This window comes from Orcinus orca, chromosome 10 (genome assembly GCF_937001465.1).
Source record: "Orcinus orca chromosome 10, mOrcOrc1.1, whole genome shotgun sequence".
Lineage (NCBI taxonomy): Eukaryota > Metazoa > Chordata > Mammalia > Artiodactyla > Delphinidae > Orcinus > Orcinus orca.
In genome coordinates, this window is record NC_064568.1 from 34,032,952 (window position 1) to 34,060,349 (window position 27,398).

Here is a 27,398-nt window from a genome sequence, read left to right on the forward strand (position 1 = left end):
TGTGTTTCTCTGTCTTCTCAGTTTGCTTAACTTACTGTGTTTGGGGTCTCCTTTCCACAGGCTGCAGGTTCATAGTCCCCGTTGTTCTTGGTGTCTGCCCCCAGTGGGTAAGGTTGGTTCAGTGGGTTGTGTAGGCTTCCCGGTGGAGGGGACTGGTGCCTGTGTTCTGGTGGATGAGACTGGATCTTGTCTTTCTGGTGGGCAGGACTGCGTCTGGTGGTGTTTTTTGGGGTGTCTGTGACTTTATTACGATCTTAGGCAGCCTCTCTGCTAATGGGTGGGGTTGTGTTCCTGTCTTGCTAGTTGTTTGGCATAGGGTGTCCAGCACTATAGCTTGCTGGTTGTTGAGTGGAGCTGGGTCTTAGCATTGAGATCGAGATCTCTGGGAGCGCCTTCGCCATTTGATATTATGTGGTGCCGGGAGGTCTCTGGTGGACCAATGTCCTGAACTTGGCTCTCCCACCTCAGAGGCTCAGGCCTGACACCTGGCTGGAGCACCAAGACCCTGTCAGCCACTCGGCTGCCAGTGTTGGAGGGTCTCCTGCAAAGGTGGGGGTGGCTGTGGCTCACCACGGGGACAAGGACAGTAGCAGCAGAAGTTCTGGGAATTACTCCTTGGCGTAAGCCCTCTCAGAGTCTGCCATTAGCCCCACCCAACAAGACTCTTTTGAATTATGGTTTTCTCAGGGTATATGCCCAGTAGTGGGACTGCTATGTTTTTAAAAGGCCTGGAGGGATACACTAGCAAATGGTAGGGAAGAGGGGGGTTCCTGTTGGAAAATATGATGTGGGTGCTCATCAAAGTGAGTTCAACGGTATCAGTAATGCACTGTTTCTTTGAGTTAAAGAAAAAAGAGATGAAAGAAATATGGCAAACTATGAATAACAGACAGAACTTCGTAATAGGAACATGGGTGTTTATTATATTATTTTTAATGCTTTTCTTTGTTTTTAAAATCTCTTGAATAAAAATGGAGTAGAGCCGGTCATCATTCATGGAATTATTATACCTGCAAAGATGGACATCAATTTGTAAGAATGCTTCAGACCTGCCCTATCCAATATGGACCACTAGCACCGTATGGCTACTTAAATTTTAACTGATTAAAATTAAATGCAGGGCTTCCCTGGTGGCGCAGTGGTTGAGAGTCTGCCTGCTGATGCAGGGGACACGGGTTCGTGCCCCGGTCCGGGAGGATCCCACATGCCGCAGAGTGGCTAGGCCTGTGAGCCATGGCCGCTAAGCCTGTGCGTCCGGAGCCTGTGCTCCGCAACAGGAGAGGCCACAACAGTGAGAGGCCTGCGTACCACACACACACAAAAAAATTAAATGCAAATAAAAATTCAGTTTCTTGGTTGCAGTAGTCACATTTCAAGAGCTCAGCAGCCACATGCAGATAATGGCTACCATATTAAACAGTAGATATAGATCATTTTAATGAGCATAGAAAGTCCTATTGGACAGCACTGACCTGCAGCATACATTTAAGAAATGTGAATATCTGAACTCCGTATTATTCTCCTAAACTTCTGGTCCCAGATAATTCTGCTGCATTGTACACAGGGCATGTGCCCCCCAAATTATTTTTTCACATTTCTACTTGATATCCTATTTCATCTACCTTCCAGTTACCTGTGAATTTTAAGGGAAACAAATGCTGACACCACTTACAAACTGGTTCCTACCACAGTTTCCTTCTGTTTGTTGTAGGCGAACTGCTCCTGCTCTCAAGTATGATTTTCCTGCTCCCAGTGGTGTGTGGCTGCCCAGAGAGGTGCCACTGTCACTCACCTTCAAATTTTGTAGACTGCAGCCGGCAGGGTCTGGCTGAAGTCCCTTCTGATCTGCCTCCTCAGACTCTTACCCTGCACTTACAAGATAACCAGATACGTCAGCTTCCGGCTTCTGCATTTAAGTCAGTGCCACAGCTCACAACCTTGAACTTGCACAACAATTCTCTTTCAAATCTGACCTCCGGAGTTTTCCATGGACTTCAGCACTTGCGGGTCTTAAACCTAACCCAGAACTCCCTGCATTCCCTGGAAAGCAGACTTTTCCATTCCCTCCCACAGCTGAGGGAACTTGATTTATCATCAAACAACATAAGCCACCTTCCCACATCCCTGGGTGAGCCTTGGGAGAACCTAACTGTATTTGCGATCCAACAAAACCAGCTTCAGCAGCTCGATCGAGCCCTCCTAGAATCCATGCCCAGAGTGAGGCATTTATTTCTCAAGGACAACCTCTGGAAATGCAATTGCCACTTGCTCAGTCTTAAACTCTGGCTGGAGACGTTTATCTATAAAGGTCAGTAACGCCTATCTGTGTGTTACCAGCCTAGGATGAACCTCATCTGTTCTCTGCATTAGAAGGGATGTTGAGGAGTATTTGAGGGATCCATGTAAGCTTTTTCACATTGATGTCATTTCATGGTATGGCAAAAGAGGCAAGTGAGTCATTAAAGGGTGTTTAAATTCAGGTATTTAAAATCATCTATATTTTATCATAAAATCTACATAAAATCACCTACATAAAGTCATCTAGATACGATTCACGGAGATAACTTTCCACTTTTTTCTCCCCACCCCAACTTTCCACTCTTTGATTAACAACACCATTAAGTTATTTTTCTGGGAAATGTAGGCCCTTAAGGAAGAGTGAATTTCAATCATCACCTAAATAACTACTCAACTCTGAAATGACACCAAATTTTGATTTTCAAGTGTGATCCAACTGGGGGCATGTTATCTCTCCTTAGGACTTTCCCCCCTTCTTTGTCTGCTTCTGACCATTTGACAGCTGTGAATCTTCCCTGAGATTATCCATTCTGCTTTAGCAAACACCACTGTTACTGAAACTGGATACAGTAAGGTACCCTCTCCAAAGGGAACTACTATTTCTTTAACCAGATATCAAAAGCAAAGCAAGAGATCCTAGAATATAAAAGATAAGGGGATCTAGAAATCACTCAGGGGTCAGCAAACCATAGCCCAAGAGCCAAATTTGCCCCACCTCCTATTTTTGTAAATAAAGTTTTGTTGGAACACATCCACACCCATTTATTATTTACTGTCTGTGGGTGTTTTGCATTATAAGGGCAAAGTTGAATAGCTGGGACAGAGACTATGGCAAGGCTTAAAATGTGAACTATTTCTGGCTCTTTATAGAAAAGTTTGCCAACCCCTTCTAACTCAATGCTAGCCTATTATCAATGGGAAATGGAGGCCCAGAGATGTTCATGACTTGACCAAGGTCACAAAGTAGAAGCACAGACAGAAGTAGAATGAGTGGCTTTAGGTCTTGGCCCTGCATTCTTTCCTCTACATCACAGTGTTTCTTTCCTCCTAACTTTTAAGTATCATTCATTCATTCATCCTATACTTGAGTGAATCTTATGTGCCAGGGACATTTCTAGGCACTGAGAAAAGGTCAGTGAACAAGAAAATCCCCACCATCATAGGCATTACATTCTGACAGTAGAAACATGTTAAAAAAGACAAATATATACCCATGTTCAGATAGCAGTTAGTGCTAGAGGTGGGGTAAGGGGAGAGAGTAATGGGATGGGGGTTCCACTTCAGATGGGAAGGACAGGGAAGGCCCCTCCAAGGAGGTGACATGGGGGAGCAGAACTGGAACAATGAGGGGAAATGAACCATGAGATAACTGGGGGAAAGGACAGCAGGGCGAAGGCCCTGACGGGAAAGTAAGCTTGGCTCCACTGAGGGGCAGAAAGAGGGACAAATAAGTGGCTAGAACAGAGGAAGGGAGTGAGAGAGGATAAGGCAGCACAAGTATCCAGGACTTGGGTCATGTTGGAACGTGCAGAGTAGGCTGAGACATTTGGATTTTATTTTAGGCGAGATGGAAATCTCTTGAAGAATTTTAGTCAGGGGAACAATATGATCTGATTACATTTTAAAAGGTCACTCTGGTGACTCTAGGGAGAGTAGACCAAAAGCTGCAGAAGAAGAAGCAGGGGGATGAGGGAGAAAGTGATTTCAGTCATGCAGGGAAAAGATGATGGTGGCCCAAACCAGAATGATGAGAAATTATCAACTTTGGGAGATATTTAGAATATTGAACTGATAGAAATTACTAATGGGTTGGCGTGGGAGATAAAGAAAAGAGAGTATATTATAGGAAATTCAATTTTGTTTTGTCCTTCAGGAGTAACCAGATAAATGGTGATGCCAGTAGCTGATAAGGGGCAGGCTGGGGAATAGGGGAAATGGGCAAGTATGTGTAGGAGGTGGTAAATCAAGAACTCAATGTGGGGCGTGTCAAGTTTGAGATGCCCATTACATAGCCAAGGAGTGTTGTTGAGTTGGTGGCTATATATCTGAGCCTATAATTTGGGAAGATATCAGAGCTCCAGACATGAATTAGGGAATCAACAGAGTCCAGATGGTTGCAGCAGTTACACAGAAGGAAGTGGGAGAGAGCACATGAGTTCAAATAAATAATATTGAATTAAGAATCTCTCTCAACAATAGCCAATAGCTTATCACTAACCAGCTGATCTTCAAGTTGACCTACAACAGAGGCCATATAATGTGACAAAAATCTTTCTTATAGGAGGTTGCAAATAAAAGTGTTTACATCTAGAGGTGAAGTGGCTTCAGCTATTGTGTTCTAGACTAAATGGTAAGCATAAGCCAAAGCATCAGAGAAAGATGGTTTTCATCAATTAGAAATATTTCTTGACAAAAAATATTTCTCAGGTCCAGGATATTAGAAGCAACATAAGGTATGATATAGCTCCCCCTACTCAGGCACAAATTCACTGGTGATCTTCAGGCAAATTGATGCCCCTCACTAGCCCTCAAGTGTCACCAGGTGGAAATGGACAGTGTTAAGCCAGGGAGTTCCTAAGGCCCGTTCTGGTCCTCAGATTCCACAGTGCGGTTCAACGCTCCCTCATGGCGGAGCTGCCCCATCCAGATGACAGTCTTTCTCTGGAGGAAGGCAAAATTTATTTGGGATAACAAGACCTGGGTGTCCCAAAATAACTAAATAAAATCCCCAAGTGAATGTAGGAGACAGTCTGACTACTGATGCATTGAATAAAGGCAAAATAAGGGAATAGGTATTGGCCAAGACCTTAGTTCCCATCAAGGGGGAACAAAGTATATGGAGGATGAAGCAGGGGGTTTTGTGGCCTGGAAGTGTCACTCATTGGTTCTGTTGCCCAGAACTCAATCACGTGGCCCCAATCTGACCACAAAGGGTGGGGAAATTTCATCTTCCTGTGGACCCAACAGAGAAAAAACATGCTTTGATGAATACCTAATAACATGTCCTCCACAAAAACATGCACATAGATTTTGTAATTAGCATTCCTCTCTCTCCATTCATAACTAAACAAATCATCTTTATGCTAACAGCTAACTGTATTAAACATTTATTCTGGGCTAGGAATTGTGCTAAATACTTGACATACTTTATCCAACTGAGTCCTGAAAGCAATCTTGTGAGGTAGATTTCATTATTACCCCAGTCTCCCACTTCCCAGGTGAGCAAGCAGAGGCACAAAATGGTCAAGTAACTTGCTTAGAGTTGCACAGCAAAGTAATGGTCAGACTCAAGATTTGAATCCCATATCTTCCCAAGACAGGGGTTAAGAGCTGCTAGTGGACAGATGATGAATAATGTGAGTGCTTGGAAAGCTGGAGCTTCTTGCACTGTCAGCTGCTCTGAATCCAGAAGAGACTGAGACCCTCAAGCTATCATCTGCAGATTTGCTTCCTGGGGTCATGGCTGTGGAGATGGTGGTGGAAGGCTGGGAAGTGAGTCCTGGCTAAGGACACAGGAGGCCACGGAGCTCTTGGTGGCCATAACATCTGCCTTCCAGCAATATCCCAGGCTCTAGTCTGTGTATTCTCCTGGCTCTGTGTCCTGAGGCCGTGCCTCCCACCCTAATGTTGAACAGCAGGAAGCCTGGAACTGGAGAAAGACAGAGCTTACCCCTGAAGTTACTGGGTGAACCGCCCCAGTCTAGGTCAGCTGGTGGAATTGCTGGTCCCATGGCAGGTGGCCTTTCTTCCCCTGATGAAAGTCTCAGTGCTCTTTGCCTGGGTTAAATATGGTTACTTCTTCTCAAGCCCCCACACTTCTTTTCTGCTCTCTGGCCTTCTGCTTTACAACCAGCTTCCAGGCAGAGTATTGAAACGGTCTCTGAGACAGGGATCCTTAATCACGGTGCAGCCTGATGGAGCCTTGGGCTCATCCAGAACAGGCACCCCACACCTCTGGCCTCCTGCACCTCAGCTCAGGAAAGGAGAAAATTCCTGTTATCTTTTTGCTTTAGAGTTGAGGCTCTTGCCTCAGAGGATCACTGAAGAAGCCAGGACGGGCCCAAGAGACTCTGGCAATAGGTGACTCAGTTCAAGCAGTAAAAGCAAAAAAGGTATGCGTTGAATTTTGTCATGGCCACTGACCCCAGTGTGACCTGGGCCACAATAACCCCTGAACTGCAAAATGGCCCCATCTACTAATACGGCCATGGTAAGACTCAGCTTATAAGGCTCAGACAGAATGGATGTGAAGGCATTCCCAAAACTCTGAAGCGCTATACAAAGGAAGGTTCTAATAACATTGAAGTGACAAGCTCCCGCATGGCAACTTCTGGTACAGTTTCATAATTCACCTACGATGTGTACAAAGAATCTCCAGTCTAACTTGGCTAAGATTGGTGCCAGGCTTCATGGGGGTGAGATTCTACTGAGAGTCATGTGTTAACTCCACTGACCTCAGGATGTTTCAGAGAGGAGGAAGTAGAGAGAGGCGGTAGGTGTAGCGGGGAAAACTGGGATCACAGGAGAGAGCTGGGTTTCGGTGTTGCTATATCCACTTATGACCTGAATGACCTTGGATAAGAATTACCCATTAGAGCAGAGCTGTGAGGACTTACCTGACAGTGCTTTATAAACTATCAAGTCAGATACAAATAGGATGTTTTCATGGCAAAAAATTTAGTCAGAGAACTTTATCTGCCTGAGGTCAAATAGTAAATTGGTGGTCAAATTTGGCCAGGATGGAATCTGTTAGCCCAGTGTTCTTTCTAGAAGAGAACTTCTAGGCACACAAATTCTTCCTGAACAATAGTAGTCCACACATATGAGGAAATTAATCCCCTTAGAGAGAATGGAAATTGAGTCCAAAAACCCATTAGAAAGTGCGATACTTGGGACTTCCTTGGTGGTCCAGTGGTTGAGACACCACGTTCCCAATGCAGGGGGCTCAGGTTCGATCCCTGGTCTGGGACCTATGATCCCGCATGCCGCACGGCAAGGCCAAAAAAGAAAAACATTGAGAAAGTTTGGTACTTTAAGTACTAAGTGTTTCGAGGTCTGAGGAGACACGTTAATTGTATTTAATCCCATGAACGTAACTCATATTCCCGTCAAACCTTCAGATACACAAAGCACTCACTCACAGGGCCACTGACCTCCCGGTTTGGTATCACTGAAGAGTGTTGGTAGAGACAGAGGGTCTTTGTAATTAACACATAACATCACAACAAAAGACATTTGTTTTATTTATTTATTTTTTAGCTCTCCAGTGGGAATTTGGCACAATAGATTTCTTGTGTGGCAGGGCTCATTAGGGCATGCAACAGTGCCCTCAGGCTGGCCTCCAGTGCCCCTTCCTGTCAGCTTTTGCATTGTTATTCCCTTGGCATTTATAAGGTAAAGGTGACTTGGCTTCTAATGAACTCTTGGTCACACATAATTGTCCATTTAGTGTGTGGCATTTTTAGCATTTAGCCAATTTAGAAACCCTAAAATCATAAAATACGATTGTTAAATTTTTTGAAAAAAAAAGGTGTTTTATAAATTCCATCTGCCTAAGTTTTTACAGGTTGAGGATTTGGGAGTTTGGTTGTATCAGGCTCTGCTATCATTCTTTGCTTTTGTTTCTCAAAGGGGGAATAACAGACAGCATCATCTGTGCCTCACCGGACACCTGGAAGGGAAAGGACCTCCTTAAAATCCCTCACGAGCTGTACCAGCCCTGCCCTTTTCCTTCTCCAGACCTGGAGTCCTCACAGGTGCAGCAGCTAGGTGCTGCCCACCGGACTGTACCCAGGCCCCCTGAGAGCCACAGCTCAGGGGAGCGAGACCACCGGGAGTGTGAGATCAAACCCAAGCCGAGGCCAGCCAATCTGCGCCACGCCGTGGCCACCATCATCATCACGGGGGTGGTGTGTGGGATCGTGTGTCTCACGATGTTGGCGGCTGTCATTTATGGCTGCACCTATGCAGCTATTACCGCCCAGTACCATGCGGGACGCTTGGCTCAGATCAATGAGCCTGCGAAGACAGAAGGAAAAGAGCTGTTTGACAGCTCAATGGCCTGAGAGCTTTCATCTCAAATACGCATAATCATTATAGGCCAGAAGAAAGTTTCTGAGTAGGGCTGATGGTTCACTGTTACTGCCTCATTTTCTTTTTCCAAAAGGAAAAAAAAAAAAAGATGTGTCTGTAAAAAAGGACAGTATTCCTGGGAAGAAATTTATGTTGAGATTTTAAAAAAATACCATAGTTGAAACAGAGATGATAACTTGTGCTCTGTGCCTGAGAAGTTATGACAATATTCTATGTGGGGAAGGCTGTCCACAGAGAAAGGGAAGATACATCTCTTTCAAGGTACTCTTCCCTGCATTAAGTTGCCTTTACAGGGCAGCAGAAATACAAACATGCGTGCCAGCATTCCTGGCAGCTTTGTGGTCCACTCGAAAACTGCCCAATTTTGAGTGCCTGGGAAGAAGTTGGCAACCTTACCCAATGGGCACTGAGTGCTTCTATAGTCCAAGTTCATGATAGACCGGTGATACTTTTAGATGTTAGGTATGTTATATATTTAGCAAAAGCGTCTGTTGGTTGGGAATTTTGTAGCTTGCCACAAGAGTCAGATTATATTTAATTTTCTAAATCAGAAAACCATTTGGGGCTTTCTAGGCCACAGAAGAAGAAGAGGGCTCCATGACTGGATAATGGGACTCAGGCCCAGGGTCTGGGGAAGTTTTCTGATGCAAGGGTAAATAACATATAAACAAACACAAAGAGGATGGGGTGGCGGAATTCGAGGCACTATTACCCAAAGGCCATATCCACCAGGCGATTGGAACCTTCCATTTATAACTCTCACAGCAGGAATGAATTTAGGGTGGGCTGAGAGCGAGATAATGGCTTATGTGTATCTGTATCTACGTACATAGTGTGCAGAGTGCATAGGCTTGTTCAACCACACCCACACATAAACATACTCAGAGCAATCAGTTTACCCACTAATGAAATGCAGCCGCGGCAGGGTGGAAGCCAGCAGCTGTTGACCACCACCCAGATTGTCTACTCAACACTCTGGGATAGGAAGTCAGAGGAAGTCTGAATAGAGTGGGAATTATCAAGAGGCTGGAGATACGTGGGAGCAGCCGTCCTGAACATTATTTAGGCTGGGGTTTAAAAAAATCAGGTGTGGCTTGCTTGACTCCACAGACACGGTCCTGAAGAGCTGCATGCAAAGGAAATTTTTGTAAATTGAATCATCATTTTAATGCAGTAGGGGATCTCGCTCTTTAAAGGAACCTTTCATGGAATCTTTCTGTAATGGCAATAATTGGCTCCAGATTTATGTATTTTGTAAATTTGCATTTTCTCATGCTAGGATTTCTTAAAGTAGAATCTACCTGCTCTCCCTCTCTCTCATGATGTCCCATCTCATACTTAGTCACCTGTTAGTATTAAAATCATTTTACACAGAGGAGTTAAGGACTTGGCAAAAGCAAGGAATAGCAAATACAGGGCAAGCTGTCCCTCCAGAGGCCTTGACAGACATCATTAATCAATCCCAGCACTCCTCCCTGAGCCCTGATGCACCACAGATGCCTTCTTAAGACAGCACTGTAAGGCAACCAGAACTAATCAACTGGAATTGGTTCAAAGGATAAAACATATTTGTCATTCAGGGTACTGGCCCTATATTCACTCTTTCAGGCCATGTAAAAGTTGCTTGGATCCTAAATCAGCAGTCCATTCCATAAACTGGCATGTGAATGGGCGGTCCATTCAGCCTGGAATACTGTTTCCCTGTCTGATGTGGCCAAAGCCTTGCCCAACAGTATAAAGAGGCCAAGGGAAAGACGGATGAACCTACCCTAGCCTACCCTGCAGGACACAGAGGCCATCTATACCTGCTCACAGTGCTTCACAACTAGTGTGGGCTGCCCACACCCACAAGTTAAAGATGGGCCATCTCTTTGGAGCAGCAATTTTGCTAAATGATTCTTCTGGGGGAAAAAGTATAAATTTGATGTTAATTTTTTCTGAGTATTAAAATAAACCTGGGTACGTTAAAGAGTAGTTTGAAAAATTAGCATGGATTTTAAGATCAAAAAGAGATTCCAGAGAAAGTCAGCTGCTGCATCAGCTCCATCCCAAGTCTGGTGCTTCCTTTCTTCTCTGCTTCGTGCACCACTTCAGTGGGCGAGTCTGAGCATCCAGTCTAAGGTTGTAGGGATTACTTTCCAGGTGGAAAAAAAATCTTTCTTTCCCTTTCCCTGGACCATGAGTCCTTGGCCAAGAAAGCACTATGAGAAAGGAAATCGAGAAGATCTTTTTATACATCGTCCTCATTTCACCAAATGTTTCTGGAGTTCGTACTACGTACCAGGCATGGTGAGAGGTGTTCTCGTGAACATTCATGTAATCTTGGCAACCATGCTGTGAGATGCTTGAACAGATATTACATAAGCTGGGAACTACTGAGGCCAACCACAAGTGCCTCTTCTCATTGCTGTGATTTAAGACATGCAGTGCACTGTGCTCTGCCGGAGGCCTGGTGACTGTACAGGTCAATCCCGTCCCCCTGGCCACAGTGATTACATGACAGAGCTTCCAATGCACCGCTGAAAATCCTGAAAGTGGCTAGAATCCTCACTCCTCAACACCCACGTCCTATTAGATTTCTAAGCACAGATGATAACTCAGGCAAACAGATTCCTGCTTTATGAGAAGTCTTTAAGGAGAATGACTAAAATGATGCCTTCATGTATTCAGATTTCTATCTTTTGCCTATAGTCACCAAAAAGAGCAGTTAACGACGAAAATAATTACCCTAAAATGTCAACAATTCTCTCAGCACAGAAAAATATAAATCAAATTGTTTAGATTAACAATTCAGCGTTATCATTTGTTAATACGAGAAATGAAATGTTGTCTCTGTTAAAAACATCACAGATGAAAGACCCAATTTGCAGGGTATTCTGTGAGAACCACAAATTATCTTTCACAACCACTACAGCTCATGAGGGGTAATTTGCAAACGCCTCATAGATTATTTTCAGCTGTTTATTGCTGCTGTCATATTTATAAATTCCCCTATAAAAATGCCCTTCCTTCAAAGAGTCATAGAGCCTTACTGAAGGAATACTGTGAACAAATATCACGTTTAGTGTTGATTGTTTCTGAGAAAATCATGTAAAATATAGTTTCTTCATTATATTTAGCGGAACAGTATCACTATTTTTGCTTTGCCAGAGATCACAAATTCACAATAGCAGGACCCAACAGACATGAGGCATATAAAGAGGGCGTAGGAGGAATTTCTTCCCCAGAGATCGTGGAGAAAGAAGACCTAGTGTCAAATCTATACCTGGAAAGCTTTTAAAATTAAGGCAAAAATCCTTGACCCTGTGGGAAAAATCTTGTGCTTCAGATGATAATATGCCCACAGACAACTGGGTATTTTATTTTTTTCTTACAAAAATGAAAGACTGAAAAGTGAATCATAGGATTGCCTCCTGAAGGTTCATGAAAATCAAATCTCATTACTCAAGTTTACCAAGTTACCCCAGAAATATCACACTCGTCTTAGATCCAAAATATCAAAGGAAGTGGCTCAATTTCTAAAATGATCTATCCATAGCACCCATTATCATAATTATACAACTGTTAGAAACCTATAACTTTCTATCACAGATCAGGAAATAACTGTTTTCACTTGGGTCAAATCCACCAGTGTATCCATTGCTAAATGCTATTAGACAGAAAACTACCAGCAAATGATACTCCAACCTCACATGGCATCACTGGGGTGTGGTTTATATGCACAACTTCAGGGAACTATCCTGCTTTCCCTTGTGATGAAAATGTTTTTTTAAATTTATTTTTTAATGCTCAAAATGCAATAAAATCTCAAAGAAACCTCCCTCCGGTTGGGAGAAGCAGCTTTCTAACCCCTCACTTTCTTTTTAGATTCTTGACTGGAGTATCCACACCTACTTTTCACTCCAACGACACTGAGTATTCATTTGGATGGATAGGATGTGACCCAGTTTCAAAGACTCATCAAGAAGAGCCAGAAAAAGAAAAAGAGGATTGGGAGTTGAGAAAGTCCTTGGAGAGCATTTAGTCTAGGTCTGGCAAATTTCAGAATAGCTGTGACCAGCCTCCCTACCTGTTTCAGACATTGCTAATGTCTGGCCTCAGAATCTTTTTTAATCTGTTTTCTAGGTACCTACTCCTGATCCACTGGAGTCGACTTATGAGACTAAACCTATCTGCTACCCTCATATAGTTCCATATTCTTATTTTACAAATAGCAATTGGAAGCATGGAAAAGGAAAGGAATTATCCCAAAGTCGCACAGATAATTAATTGCACACCTGATAAATGCAGTTTGCAGGAGCATGGGGTTAGAAAGTATAATACAACCCAACCCCTGCCATTCTTCATTCATTCTGGTGAACCACAATATGAAGACTATGGAATTATTATATTAATTATTTGGAAAAGAACAATTATAGTACCACCATCAACATTTATTGAACACCCAGTTTTGTGCCAGTTGTTTTCAGTGTAGTATTTTCATTTTCCTCTAAGTCTCAAATTAACCAAAAATGTGAGCATTTTACTGCCACATGACAGATGAAGATACATAATCATTGGGTTTGGGTCGCTTGTTCAAGGTCATATCATTAATTAGTGGAGTAGGAATTTGAATGAAGGATACATGGGTTTCTTCTTATGCTTCTATCTACTTTTTAGTACATTCAATATTATCCATAATAAATGTTTTTTAAAAAAGAATGACTCCAAAGTTTTTAGACTGAATAACCAGATAACTAGAATGACTTAAATGTGGAATCGATTGCATTTGATGGGCCTATTTGAGAGGCAGGGACACTGAGTAGTCAAGGGAGAGAGGCTGGGCTTGGGAATCACCAGCTCATGAATGGTGTTTAAAGCTTGAGAGTGGACAGGAACCCTGAGGCCCTCCGACATGTACAATCAGGAGATGAACAAAGTCAGCAAAGGAGGCCTAGGAGGGTGGGCAGTGAGGTAGGCAAAGAATCAAGTAAAGAGGTTTGCAAGGAGAACGTGATCAGCTTGGCCAAGTGCTGCTCACAGACCAAGAAAAATGAACATCTGAAGTTCAATTTTGGATTTGGTAATGTAGGAGCTACAGGTAACCTTGATGAAAAATGATTCACTGTGGATGAAACCTGGTTGGAGTGGGTTCCAGAAAGCATGAAAGAGAGGAAGTGAGAAGAGCATAAAAAATGAGAAATAACACAAATAAAATAATTTGATAACAAAAATAATTTTGGCTTAAAAAAACTGACTATATCAGCAAAAATCTGGAAGTTGATAGATGAAGGCTAGTGAAGTAAAAGCATATAAAATGCCCATGCACTATGTTTTCGCTCTGAACTTCCTTTTTATGTTTTAAGACAAATGTACACTCCAGTCTGCCTGAGCCTGGTCATATATAATTCGGCCTGGAAGTAGGAATGACATTCAGACACTGATCTTGACCTCGTGCAGATCTTTTCACCCAGAATAGAACGTGGGAGCTCTTGGTGAGTGCAAACTGTGGGAGGCCATTGGAATAAAGAACCTTTGATCAGCACTGTCCCTTTCCCACCACAGACTGGCAAAAGCATTTTCCATGAGCAAGAGTCCACTGACTGACTGTCAAAGCATTTATGCTGCAGCCTCTGGTCATGCCCCCTCTTCCCAGGGAGGGGAAATGTACGTCAGCTCATTTATCCTCTCTGGCCCTTCACTTAGCCTGAGTCATATATATTCTAATCTTCACCGAGATCAAAATCCCACTAAGGTCACTAGGAGATTTGCCTGGATAAGGGTGGCTAAATAAATCCTCAAATCTCTCATGAGCCATGTTGGGGAAAAAAAGTATCCCAGAAACTGTTTTCCACCAAAGCATGTGAGGGCATTTCCAATGTTCTAACAAGCATTATGCTGATTACACTGTTCAGAGGTTTATAAACTAGAGCAAAGATTAAGTAAATCACTCTCTTGACTGACAGGGAGAGCATATATTTTAGAAAGCTCAGGATCCTTGACTGGAATTTCTCTGTAACCACATATATAAAAACATTAGGCACAATGATGGATACCTTCTGATACAGGAAGCTCTGTCTTTAATATCTACTTACATAGCCTCTGATTTAAATATTCCCTTCATTTTCATAAGATAAAAAGATGGTGAAATAAGTGAGTGAACAAATTAGCATTTTAGGTGTTTTTTAAAAAAAATGGACTGTGACATATTTTTATCTAAAGCAGGAGTTGGCAAACATTTTCTGTAAAGAGTCAGGCAGTAAATATTTTTGGCTTTTTAGTCCATGTGCTCTCTATCCAACATTATTTACAAAAACAGCTGGTAGATATCTGACAAGGTACTTGTATCCAGCTTATAAAAAGAACTTATATCTCAACAACAAAAAGACAAATAACCTAATTATAGGCAAAAGATCTGAATAGGCATTTCCCCAATGAAGATATGCAAGTAGCTGACAAGCACATAAGAAGATGCTCAGTGTAGTTAGTTATTAGGGAAATACAAATCACTTCATGCCTACTAGAAGGGCTAAAATAAAAAAGATAGACAATAGTAAGCATTGGTAAGGATGTGGAAAAATTGGAAGCCTCGTATATTGCTGGCGAGATTGTAAAAAGGTCCTACCACTTTGGAAAACAGCTTGTCTGTTCTACAAAATATCAAACCTAGAGTTACCATATGACCCAACGATTCGATTCCAATTTCTACCCAGGTGAAATTAAGACATATCTGCACAAAAACTTGTACATGAATGTTCATATCAGCATTATTAATAATAGTTAAAAAGTGGGAACAACCCAAATGTCCATTAACTGATAAATGGATAAACAGGATGCTATACATACATACAATGGGATATCATTTGGCAGTTTAAAAAGCCAGAGTAGTGACTTCCCTCGTGGTCCACTGGTTAAGACCTCCCTTCCAATGCAGGGGGTGCGGGTTCGATCCCTGGTCAGAGATCCCACATGCTTCCCTCATGGCCAAATAAATAAATAAAATAGAATAAAAAAAAAAAGCCAGAGGACTGATCCTTGCTACAACATGGATGAATCTTGAAAACATTAAGCTCGGTGAAAGAAGCGAATCACAAAAGGCCACATGTTGTATGACTCCGTTTATCTGCAATGTCCAGAACAGGCAAATCCACAGAGACAGAAAGTAGATTAGTGGGTTTCCTGGGGCTGCAAAGGGGAGTGGGATATCAAGAATGAAGGGGTGTGCGTGCGTGCGTGCGTGCGTGTGTGTGTGTGTGTATGGGGGGTTTTTGGGGGGGATGTTAAATTGTTCTAAAATTACATTGTAGAGATTGTTGCACAAGCTGCAAAATACTAAAACCCAATAAACTGTACACTTGAAATGGTGAATTTAATAGTGTGTGAAATATATCTCAGTAAAACCCTAAAAGAAGGACACAGGTAGCATCCTAGATTTGCTCCTATGGGCTACAGCTTGTCAACCTCTGTTCTAAGGAATAAGTACATGAAAGTGTGAGCTTCAAAGTTTTACTATGAAACATTTCAAGATACCATAACGACATTGCCTAGGTAAGTTTTTCACATAGGGGACGGCACATGGCAATAAGCATTGACTAATGAGAGGTGGTGGGTGTAACATACATCATTCTTACCAACGGTAACAGCAGCAATAATAATTTAGCAGCTAACCATTACTGAGCACTCAACTATAAGCATTCACTAAGCACTTTATTTATATGAATTCAAAAGGAACCAGAGGGGTCCCCCCAAAGCCAGACTGAATCTGGGTGCAAGACATACTCCATTACTGGTTAATTCTTCTCCTTTTCTGTGGTGATGAAACAAATCTCTGTCTTTAAAAACTAGGCTGTTAGAAATCCAACCAAAGCACCAATCAGCCTTGTTTTACAAATGTGAAAACTCAATCCCGAGCAAGAGGGGAGAAATGGCCCTGTACTCACTCCTAAATCCTTGGCTTACATTAGGGTTAATGTCCAAATCCTACTATGACCTCAGAAAGAGCAGTCTTGCCGATACAGAACTCGAAAACCGGGTATAAGGACCTGTAACTCCAAAATTCTGTGGCTGATGGGGTGGAGAATGTGTTGGGGCTTTTGATAAGGTTTATAAAAGGACAGTGGCTCATGGGAGTGAGTGTCCTGGAGAGTTAGCACAGAGGATCCAGTTTCTCAAAACTCTGGGCTATTTTTATTTCTGGAGCAATGATCCTCAGTGTGCCCTGTCACTGGCTACCCGCACCATGCAGAGCAGCTGTTCTATGGCCAACTCTAACTCAGATTCTGTTGCGGACTTGAAATACAGCATAATTGGTAGCTACATCACTAATCCATTTCTATGAAGTTTGCTGTTGTCATTCCTACAGGCCTTGACCTCCTTTTGTCCCTTCACGGCACCCACCAGTCAACTTAAAAAAGCAAATGTCAAATATATAAAAAGCCCCACCTCATAGCTGACATTTAGAGCAAAGACTTGCCTTGGGTTACTCACCTCCCCCTGGGGCATCTGCCCATCTGCCCATCAGCGGTGCGTTTAGCTCCTAGTAAATACCACCCAAACCTGAGAAACTCATTTGTGTCTCACAGAACCCATCTAGACACAACATGTATGGGGGATCTCATTCAAGATTCCCGGAATCTTGTTCCCTCTGCTTGGAATGCTCTTCCCACAGATCTTTGTATAATGGCTGTATCTCATCATTCCGGTCTCTACTCATGTCACCTTCTCGGGGAGGCCTTCTCTGAGCCCCCATCTTCCCCCAATCTGGAGAAGCATTGCCTCTGTCATATGCAAGTATGAACATGAGTGTTCTTCCCTGCCTTTGCTACTCCCAACCACACTTCATTTTCTACAGAGCATTAGCCACTACCAGAAATTCCCTCTCCCTCCCTCCCTCCCTCCTTCCCACCTTTCCTCCTCCCATTCGTGCCACACTTGTCTGTTGTCTGTACCTCCCACACAAGTGGAGGCTCCCCTCCACTGGCAGCAACTTAGTCAGAATGGGTCTTCACTGGGCAGCTGCCACCCCAGCCTCAGGGTGGGGATGCCAACAGTGCCCTCTCACTGTATGAATCATCCCCTGACTCGCTCCAAAATGCCCTTTGGGGTGTTTGTTCTCAGCTGTATCCTCAGCATTAGGTACACAGTCGATGCCATATATATATATATATATATATATATATATTTATCGATGCCATTTATTTATTTATTTATATATATTTATTTATTTATTTATTTATTTATTTAGAAAATGAAGAAATGAAACATCTTTTTGAAAATGAGCCTATAAGGGAAAACACTGAATTTGAAAGCACCAAGAATTGAAGTTTGTCTGTCAGCTTAATCTAGCATTTCTCAATCTCACCTCTACTGACATTGTGGACTAGACAATCCTTTGCTGTTGGGGGGCTGTCCTGTGCCTTGTAGGATGTTTGGCAGCCTCCCTGGCCTCTACCCACTGGATGCCAGTAGCTCCCCTCCTAACCAGTCATGACAATCAAAAATGTTTCCAGATGTTGTCAAATGTCTCCTGGGGGTCAAAACTGCTCCTGGTTGAGAACAACTAATCTAATCAGTAAGTATTAATTTCTGCTATGATAAAACATTCCCTTTGCTCAGATCTACAAACTAGAAGTTTATCCATGTAGACTTGACACATAATTCCTAAATACTAGTTAACTCATATACACCAAATATATGAAATCCCACCAAAGGAAAGTCGATAAGCTGAATATTTGCCTATAACATTTTGGCAACATTATTTACCCAATTCTAAGGAAAGCTCTATATTAAATAGTACACTCAGTTTAAACAGCATGTACCTGACAAAAGCTAATGGTCATTGATGTTAAGCAATCTCTTTCTTAATCATCGGGTTAAAATGAGATCCTTTGTCCTAATATCAAGCATCCCCCTTCATTACACTGCCCAGAATTATGCAAATGAGACCATTTAACCCACATTTTCCAATTTCCCCCAGTGAATGGATCTAATGTGGTGTGTGTTCCCTGCAAAGGAATAGATCAGAGCCCCCCCAAATTTACTAGTAATCATTAAATTTTATACTTACAACAGGTGAATTTTTGGTATGTAAATCATATCTCAATAAATCTGTTAAAAATATTGATTTCTATAACCAATGCCTCTAATGCCTATAATGTCTGTTGCTGATCAGATTAGCTATTCTAAGCATCAGGTTAGATGCTTGGACCTCAGAAAAGACATCTGCTGATGCAGGGACAACTACTGGGCTAACACAGTTGCCATTAGGAATGGACACTAAACAGTTTTTCTACTCCTTAAAATATCCATATTGGTCTGTATCATTTTACTATGGTGTGGATTGCAGTTTTAGCTGCTGAGTGACTCTCTTAGAGTTTGGTCAAGTACTGTGTTCCTATTGTTTGGTCAGTAAACTGTGCAAGTGTATGTACCTACAGAGAGCAAGTAAATATGAAACCCATCTTTCTCAAGTCACTTAGTCAGTATTTTGACATATTTACCACATCAGCCCTCACACTTGGCACTAGGAATAAAAAGGTAATTGGGATGGTCCTTGTCTCTGGAGAGTTTATAATTTATTCAAGAAATGAAACTAGAACATCTTAGAAGAGATTTTAGATTTTGATATGCTAAAATTTACATTTTAAAGCAAATGCAAATAATTCAGAATTTATTACCTAGTACTTAAAAAATTCAGTAATATGAACTTATCAAAAATTGAGATTAAGTATTTTGTATTTGTCAGAGCGAGAGTCTAGAAGGAGAATACAGAAGGTCAGACAAACACCCCAAGGAGGGGAAGAAATTCCCTGCATGGTTATACCTTCCAACTTGGCTCAATTCCTCCCCTCAATGCATTTATTTTCTTCTCCAGGTCATTTCCACCCTAGCATGATGGAAACAGTGTCTATGACTCTTGTTCTATTGGGCCTGGTCTCTCCATTGAGAGTGGAGTGGAGAATTAACAACATGATCTAGGTAATTTATGGAACTCAGGTCAATAACAACTAAGTAAGGGCAAATAGGTTTCTGCAAGTTCAATTCAATTTATAGAAGCCTCACTGAGGGTCCACTATGCTCCAGGGACTCCATCGGGTTATGCTGTGAAGGACAGAAGATGAAAAGTACAAAGTCTTTGACCTCTAAGAGCTTCTAGATGACTGCTCAGCTTTTCAATTCACTTGTCCTGTGTAGACATAGCTTTAAAAATAGCTGCTCTTTTAAAGTTCTCTGGTGGGGAGGGACAGGGGGCTGTGGGAGGAACTGTCAATTACAGGGCCCGGTTATTATTCATTTGTATCTAGAGTGCTGGCAAAAGCACGAGGTCAGGAAATATTTATTGAATAAATGAGCAAATGAATGCATAGGTATACTGCCAACTTGAAGATAAAAATGGGCCACCTCAAATCCTAGCAATTTTATACTTCCACATATCCAGATATTTTCTTGTTTGTTTTCTCTTTTTATCCCCAAATCAACCCAGAGTAAGGTGAGGGAGATAATAATCCCAACCCTATTTTAGATAGAACTTCAGGGACCCAAGACCACACATTTAGCAAGTTATAGAGTAAGTGACAAACCTACGTGGACCTTACAGTCCCAGGCTTGCAACTCCAATAACAACAGAAAAATGGATTAGGGTCCTGACACACACAGCAGGTTCCAGGGCTCTGGAGAGACTTGGTGGGCCAAAGAGAAAGTCATACCACTTCTTCCTTTGCAGTGGGAAAGCAATGAAGCAAATTTAGCATGGTAGTGGCAGCTGGAGAGTTGGCAAGTTCCTCAAGAGAAGGACTGTAAGCAATGTCATAGGCCAAGAAGATGTATGGGGCCCATTTATGCACATAGGCTGACGTATAAATGGAATCCGGCCCAGTCTGACTGACTGCCCTTTCTTCAAAGATGTCATTGACAGATGACTATCTAAATGTTTTTGTTTGGAAAAAAAAAAAACAAGAAAAAAAGAGAGAAAGAAGAGAATAACACACACACACACACACACACACACACACACACACACACACACACACACACACAAAACCAAAACAAGAAACTTTCTATCCCAAACAGACATATGTAGCCAATGAACATGAGAACACCAGATCAGATCTGGGTGCAGTGCAGGCTTTTCAAAGTAGTCCTTGATAATAAACTAAAATTGTACACCTTTCCTTTCAGAAAAATTTCAATTTAACACAAGGATTTCATTGAAGCCCCAAATTGCTGTCAGTTAGCTGTATCCCATCTGCTGTTGGAAGTACACTGGTGGGGGAAAAGCCTGCTCACCTATTCATCTTCACCTGCCAAAACAAGGTTTCTTCCCCAATTAAAATGGGCTTTTAAATTTTAGAGTAGTAAACAATGTCTACTTAAATTTGCGGAGAATACACAGAAGAAAGTGACCAAACCTAATTACCCAGTGACATGATGGGTGAGTCAGAGTCAATGAAATTTGGGGGAAGTGCTGAAGAGGACTCTCTGCTTTTTGAGACATAAAGGTCCTTTTGAAGTCACTGCCTTCACGGTGCTGCATCCATGTCAGCCTTCAAGATCAAAACTGAGCAATTCTGTTTTATCTTATGTCTATAAGACCCGCTTTAAAAAAGAAGATTAATAATCATCAGATTTAGAAGGTAAGGACTAAATACAGTTCCTTGGATAACCCTGTTTCTTTGTCTTGCTCTGTAATTATCTTCTGAAAATGGGTACGAGTTGACACATAGTGAGTCGTAGTAAACAGGAATATGTCTCTCCCACCCACTCAGGGTGGGCCAACCATGTCTCATGACTTGCCTGTGGTCTCTGGCCAACTGTATAACTCAACAGTAGACAAGCATGCCATTTGGAAAAGTCATGGTCTTCTCCACACTGGATACACAGTGCCCAGGCTGAGTCCATGTTTTGCCCATACTCAGCCAAATAGACATTTATGAAATACAAGCCATTTGGAAACATTTGAGCACACAGTTTGTAAACTTGGACAGATGTGGCTGGGATGGGCACAGTGATCTTAGGGCCAAAACAGAGCATCCTTCATAATGACTTAATGAGAAATTCAAGGAAAAGGTTTTAGAAAGAAATTTCAAACACACAGACAGACAGTTTGGTTCAGACCATGTCGTTATCAGCTGTTGCATGTGGCCCCAACTCCAGGGAGATAACATGCCTCCAGAACTAGCTGGCTGGGTCAGCCTGGAGGCGAGTAAGGCTGACCTTTAAGCAAAAATAAATCTTGCTGAGTTAAATGATCCTGTCTCCTATTTTCCTCAAGGAACATGAGACAGTAAGAACAGCAGCCCTGAATTTTCACAGCCCTTATCTCCTGGCTGATTAGTTATAGGTCTGCATAGTTCAAGATGAGCTTTCAGGTCAGATACATAAGACTGTCTTTCTTGCTATACCCAAAAAGCCAGGAATAACCAGGGCACAACTGTCCCCAAATCTTTCAATCCCTGCTAATCTATGAGAATACAATTATGATGTATAGGCTATATCAGAAATAAAGTGGGGGGGAAAAGGAATATTTCCTAGCCAAAGAACAACCACTTGAAACATGTCTGATCCATTTGAATTCCTTCCCACAAATATTCAGTGTGTGGAGCCACCACAGAAGCTGATGTTCAAAATCACCCTGTGGTACAGCTTACTGAGAGAGGCTACTGAAAACAAAATGACTCCCTTTGGTAAATCTAGCCAATATCAGGATGATACTTGGAGTGTCTCACCCATCCGTCAACCAAAGGCTCCAACAATTATTTATCAGAAATAGACAATGTGCCAGACACGCTCTTAGGCTCCATTTTCTCAGCAGCTGTCCTCAAAAGAGGGCTTGTGGCAGTTTCTGGTCCTTTAGGCCAAATACCACCAATGAAAGCCGCCAGCCAGCCACAAAAATCTACTGATACTCTTGAGAGTGAGAGAGATGGGAAAAGCCAGAGACAGGGTTTCTTTGATAATTCAAGACTCAATCATAAAATGTTTTGGCTTTCTCCTGGTCCCAAACCCAGCACCTGTAGATACATCTAACTCTAATCACTCAGGGGGATTAGGGCGATGAAAATCTCACGCTCTCCAGAGAGCTGCACATTTCAGCTTGTATTTGCCTAAAACAAACCCACAATTTCCTTGTACGGCCCCTGTTATCCTAATGACATAGAAGTGGAAGATCTGGAGCTTACTTTAAGTGTTCACGGCACCTACTGTCCAGAAATGAGCTTTTGCACGCACCAACAATTTCTTACTGGCTCAGAGTTTAAGAATAAAATCCTAGGAAATATTTCTGCTTTCACATCAAATTCCACCAGGTTTCAGAGCCCTGGATTGGAGAAGATGATGCTAAGATGAAGAGGAAGTAGTTTTTAATGTTTTTTACCTTTCAAAGCCAAGTTTCTGATACGTGGAAGTAGTTGACAAATGATATGGACACCATGCTTACTTTACACTCATTGATTGAAATCCATCATTTACCTGCCACCACGGGAGACTTCCGTTCATCCAGGAGCTGGATGGAGGTACTTGCTGTCACCACATTGCTTTTGTTAACTGTTCCTGTAAGAAGAAACAAAACAAAACACGATGACGAAAATGAAGACAGTCATAGAGCTTATGTTAAGAGAGTGATGGTATTGGTTTGCAGTCACCAGTTCTGCAGACTGCTGGGGCTTGCTTCCCAGAACTCGGAGCTGGGCAGCCCTGTGAGGCGATAGGTGCTGGGTGGGCGGTCCTCTCAGCTGAAGGAATCACTGCACCGAGTTATGACCACCCCCAATGGGGAATGTCCAGCCGCTTCACATCAAAATTATTAACTACCATGGAGGGACCACATTTTTAAAAATTTATGGTTACTAATATAAGTGTTTACTCGTGTCAGTTTTCATATTTATATTGCCTTTCTAAATATAGCCATGGAGAGCTGCTTGAGATAAAGTTTTGAAATTATTTTACAGTCAGTTGAGAACTCTAGCTCTGATCTGTTGGTTAAAACTTTACTGATCTATAAAATTCTAATTTCAAGAATGGTTTTTCTGAACAAAACCATTCTAAACAGGGATAGAGCTGGAATGCAATCCTTACCTCAAACTCTTATTAATGTGATAACAATATGGTATTAGTATAAAGAGATTTTTAATTACTAACAATGTTTCTAATACTCATGAATTAAAAGACGCTGAGCACAAATTCCTAATGCCCGTAGTTAATAATTGTTAGTCCAGTGCCTACCTTTTAAAAGGTTCAATGAATGTGAGCTGAATGGAATCCAATTGAATTTAGAATCAGGGAGAAGGCAGATCTGAATGTGAATACACTTATGACCAAAGCAATTAAGAATTTTCTGGCCCGAGTCTAAGTTGTAATAAAAACCAGCTTCTTTTCCAGTGCGTACAGGTATTCAACACACAGGAGAAAAAAAAAAAACGAGGGAGAGCTCCACCACAACACCTGCATGTGGTGATTTTTAACATTTTCTCCAAATCTAAAGGGGCCACGAAATCTCCTAAGATATTATGTCATCCATAACTTTACCATGAACAAGGTAAATTCCTTTTTTATTATGCGATTTCATTGAAAGTTCAGTGAAAACCCCACCTGCCAAAAACCAATTAGACAACAGCCAGCCTTAATTAATCAGAATTTTTTTTCCAGACATAATTCTTTGTAGGAAAAATGGTGAATAATAACAAAGCAAACTGACACGAGGAGCCGTCACGCACGCGCGCGCGCGCGCGCACACACACACACACACACACACACACACACACACACACACAGAGCACTTCTGGGAGATGCTCTCATTGCCCATAGCTCCTCCTCTCTGTCCAGTATTGGGAAAAAGCCCTTCTGGATAACCTGATGGCTCCTGTCCAGATCTAGCAAGCTAAGTTCTATTTCTTTCTTTAGAAGGCTACGAAAAAGAAAGTATCATGAGACTGCACGATAAAAGAAGACATTATTATTGATAGGTTTGCAGCAGAATTAGAAAGTCCACTGTCTCTTAGTTGATATTTTCAGCAATGAAATGTGATACAGATAAACATATAAAGAAAGAGCCTTAGTACCTGGAAATTTATATTTGAGAACACGTGTATGTGCATGGCCGTGGGTAAACATAGGCCTGTCACCACAGGAGCACAGACTCCAAGAATCTTGGTCCTTAAAGGAACCTAACTGATAATCCCCTCTAAAACCCCACCTAGGGAGGGAATTTCTACAATAACACTTGGCCTTTCCTTGAATATCTTCATTAATGAGGGACCCTCTTCCTAATGAGTCCATTTAAATAATTATTAGACAACTCTTGCCAACATCTCTTCCACAAATTTTGAAAGCCTTATTTCTAAAGATGTTTTCATTCATGGAAATGAGCAAGTGCCAAAACTCTGGGAGGGGCTATGACACTAAGCGCTAGAGAGTCTCCATTAGGGTTGACTTGGGAATGCTTGCAAGAGATTAATACAAAAGGCCCTAATATAAAACATAAGTATATATTGAACTGTCCAGAGCAATCCAAGTTTATAGAACTATGTCTTATTCATCTCTGAAGTTTCTACAAGGCACGGTACAGAGCCTTACACAGACTGAGCACCAAAAATATCAGATGCATGAAACAAGAAAAAGCCGAGGACAATTGAAAAGATTTTCCAGTTTGTCTTGCTTCTAAAACTGGTTGAAATAAGGTAATGTTCAGTTCTTTTTTGGAGGGAGGTGATCTTAGTTTTTTTTACAATATCGTAAAACCTTAAGACTGGAAGAATCATTGGCTATGTGCCTCACATTGGTCACCACAGCTCCCTGTCAGGAGAGCACGAGGCTATACAAAATCTTAGTCCTTACTCTTGCATGTTGATTTAAATCAGTTCTGATGGAGAACTGTGGGCCTCCAGAGTGATCTGACTTGCTGAAGGTTCTGGCAATGGATGTTATGGCTGTATGAATTTTCTCTAAGTAGGGCCATGATCACATTTTAGATTAAAAAAAAATCTATTAAGAAGTTTGTATTCAAATTCCACATGGTACAAAATAACAGTCCTGCTTCCTGACATGCTTTTTACACAATCTGGTTAAGTTAAAGCTTCCTTTTATTTGGAGCAGCAACACTTATGGAACTGGTCACTGGTTCAGAGCTAGGCCAATATTCAACACTGGCTCTCAAGACTGAATTTGGCTCCCTTAGCATCCAGCCTGCTCCCTCATACTCTGCACGCAATGCCCAGGCCAGCAGGACCAAAGGGACACAGCCAGCCTCCAACAAGGGCACCCACCTGTGCTGAATGGGATCGAATAGACAAAGCTCCCTGGAATCTGCTCAGCGGCTCTTCGGTACCAGAGAGGGAAATGGTCTGCATTAAAGATATTCTCCTTGTCTCCAGCTTTCAGGAAGTCCCTTGAAACAGAAAAGAATAAGAAGAGCATGGCACCACTCAGCAAGGAAAAGCCAGACACGAGTGCATGCCAGCAGCTTTTGTTGGGTAAAAATAATGTTGGCTTTTAGAACCCCAACCTGCTTTTCTCAGTACAGAGAGGACCTGTGTAACATTGTATACCCCAGATTACTCAGAAATATCTTGTAGAGTCCTGGCAGTCAGACTCCAGTGGGTGAAATGATTTTTCCTAGTATACCTAGTGAACTAATAGTCTTAGCATCTGAAGCAAGCCAACAAAGCCTCCAGAAATCACACCAGAAGACCAAAGGGAGTCAGAAAGCTTTGTCTTGCCTTAAAATCCAAACACACAGATACATATCCTTGAGAGGATCAACATCTTAGGTAGATCTCTCTCTTCTTATAAAAAGGGTAAAGGAGGTAAAAATGGGTCCACATGGGGATCTTTGCTTCTTTCCCCCCCTCCCTACCCTCCAGCCAAACAGGACTGTTCTTACTTCTGGATACTAGGGACTGTTGTGGTGTTGGGTGAGACAGGTCTAGGTTTTAGGCAGAGCTGAATGATCTTGAGTGAGCTACTTGGGTTAGTTACTGAGTCTCCGAGCCCCATTTGTTCATCTACAAAGTGGGAATAATAATATTACACTTACCACGATACTATCAGAATAACATAACACCATGTGTGAAGGGGCTAAGTAAACTGAAAGCGGCTCACACAAATATATGGGATTCTTAAAGCCCAAGAGTTGTTTCATTCTCTACGCTTTAAATGGAAGCTGTGAAGTGATAATTTCTTAGACTTAGGACTGTCTTAGGACTGACTTAGGACTTAGGAGGAGAGCAGTAACCATACGGCGGAGGCTGACATCACAGGTTGCTATATGTGTGTTACTACACGTGCTCCAAAAGGCCACACTGAAAGCACAGGATATATTAATATTGGGGATGGTGGCAGGTTACAGAAGCCATGAACTATAATGGATCTAATTCCAAAAGCATGTGGTGGGGACAGGAGATAGAACCTCAGTGTAGGAGCCTGATGATAGTATAGCTCTAGGATGGGAACTTTCTATTACCCAGACCTATCACCAATACTTTGAACTCTTCCTTGTATGCTCTTTTTAAAAAAAAACATAGAAATTCTAAAACCTTTCTAGACCTGGCTAATAGAGCGCATGCAAATAGTTGGGTATCAACAAATATCATTTGATTGGAGTGGGTAGGCAGGTATAAGACGCTAAGACAATGGAAGTCAAGGTGCCTCTACATGAATCAATGGTAGGATTTTCCTGAAGACAAGAATTGTTTCACCCAACCAGATAACCAATGAGTATTCACTTTGAGTCACAATAATGTCACAAAGAATAGAATTCATAGTTGTAGATACTTTTAGCTTCCCAAAGCAGTTTCACATCCGAAGGTTTTCTGATCCTCATAGTAAACCAGGGAGATCATTAACCCATTTTTCAGATGTATCAAGTGAGGTGAACCAGGTACACATCCCAGCAGTCCTGAGTGTGGTCCTGCCACATTTCAAATCCATCACAATCACCTGTATATAAGACTAGCAAGGTGCTATGTTTTGTTGCTGTTAGTACTTTTCTTGTTTATTTGTCTTAATCTCAAAACATACAACAGTTTTTCGCTCTG

General features: G+C 42.0%; 2 protein-coding genes across 5 annotated transcripts in view; one reads left to right on the forward strand and one right to left on the reverse strand.

Moving 5' to 3' along the window:
- The window catches only part of CACNA2D3 (calcium voltage-gated channel auxiliary subunit alpha2delta 3), a 795,640-nt gene that overhangs the window by 125,311 nt on the left and 642,931 nt on the right, over nucleotides 1–27,398 (reverse strand). For all 4 annotated transcript variants that reach the window (XM_049715277.1, XM_049715280.1, XM_049715279.1 and 1 more), the window contains 2 exons: nucleotides 25,629–25,750; nucleotides 22,837–22,917 (listed from right to left, as the gene is read on the reverse strand). In XM_049715277.1, coding sequence (XP_049571234.1) covers nucleotides 22,837–22,917; nucleotides 25,629–25,750 — 203 coding nt within the window. The remainder of the gene's footprint in view (nucleotides 1–22,836; nucleotides 22,918–25,628; nucleotides 25,751–27,398) is intronic.
- LRTM1 (leucine rich repeats and transmembrane domains 1) lies at nucleotides 1,675–12,397 on the forward strand (the record flags this gene model as incomplete). Its single annotated transcript, XM_012532320.3, has 2 exons — nucleotides 1,675–2,308; nucleotides 7,930–12,397. Coding segments are annotated over 2 exons (1,068 nt in total), but the record flags the coding sequence as incomplete, so codon positions are not given.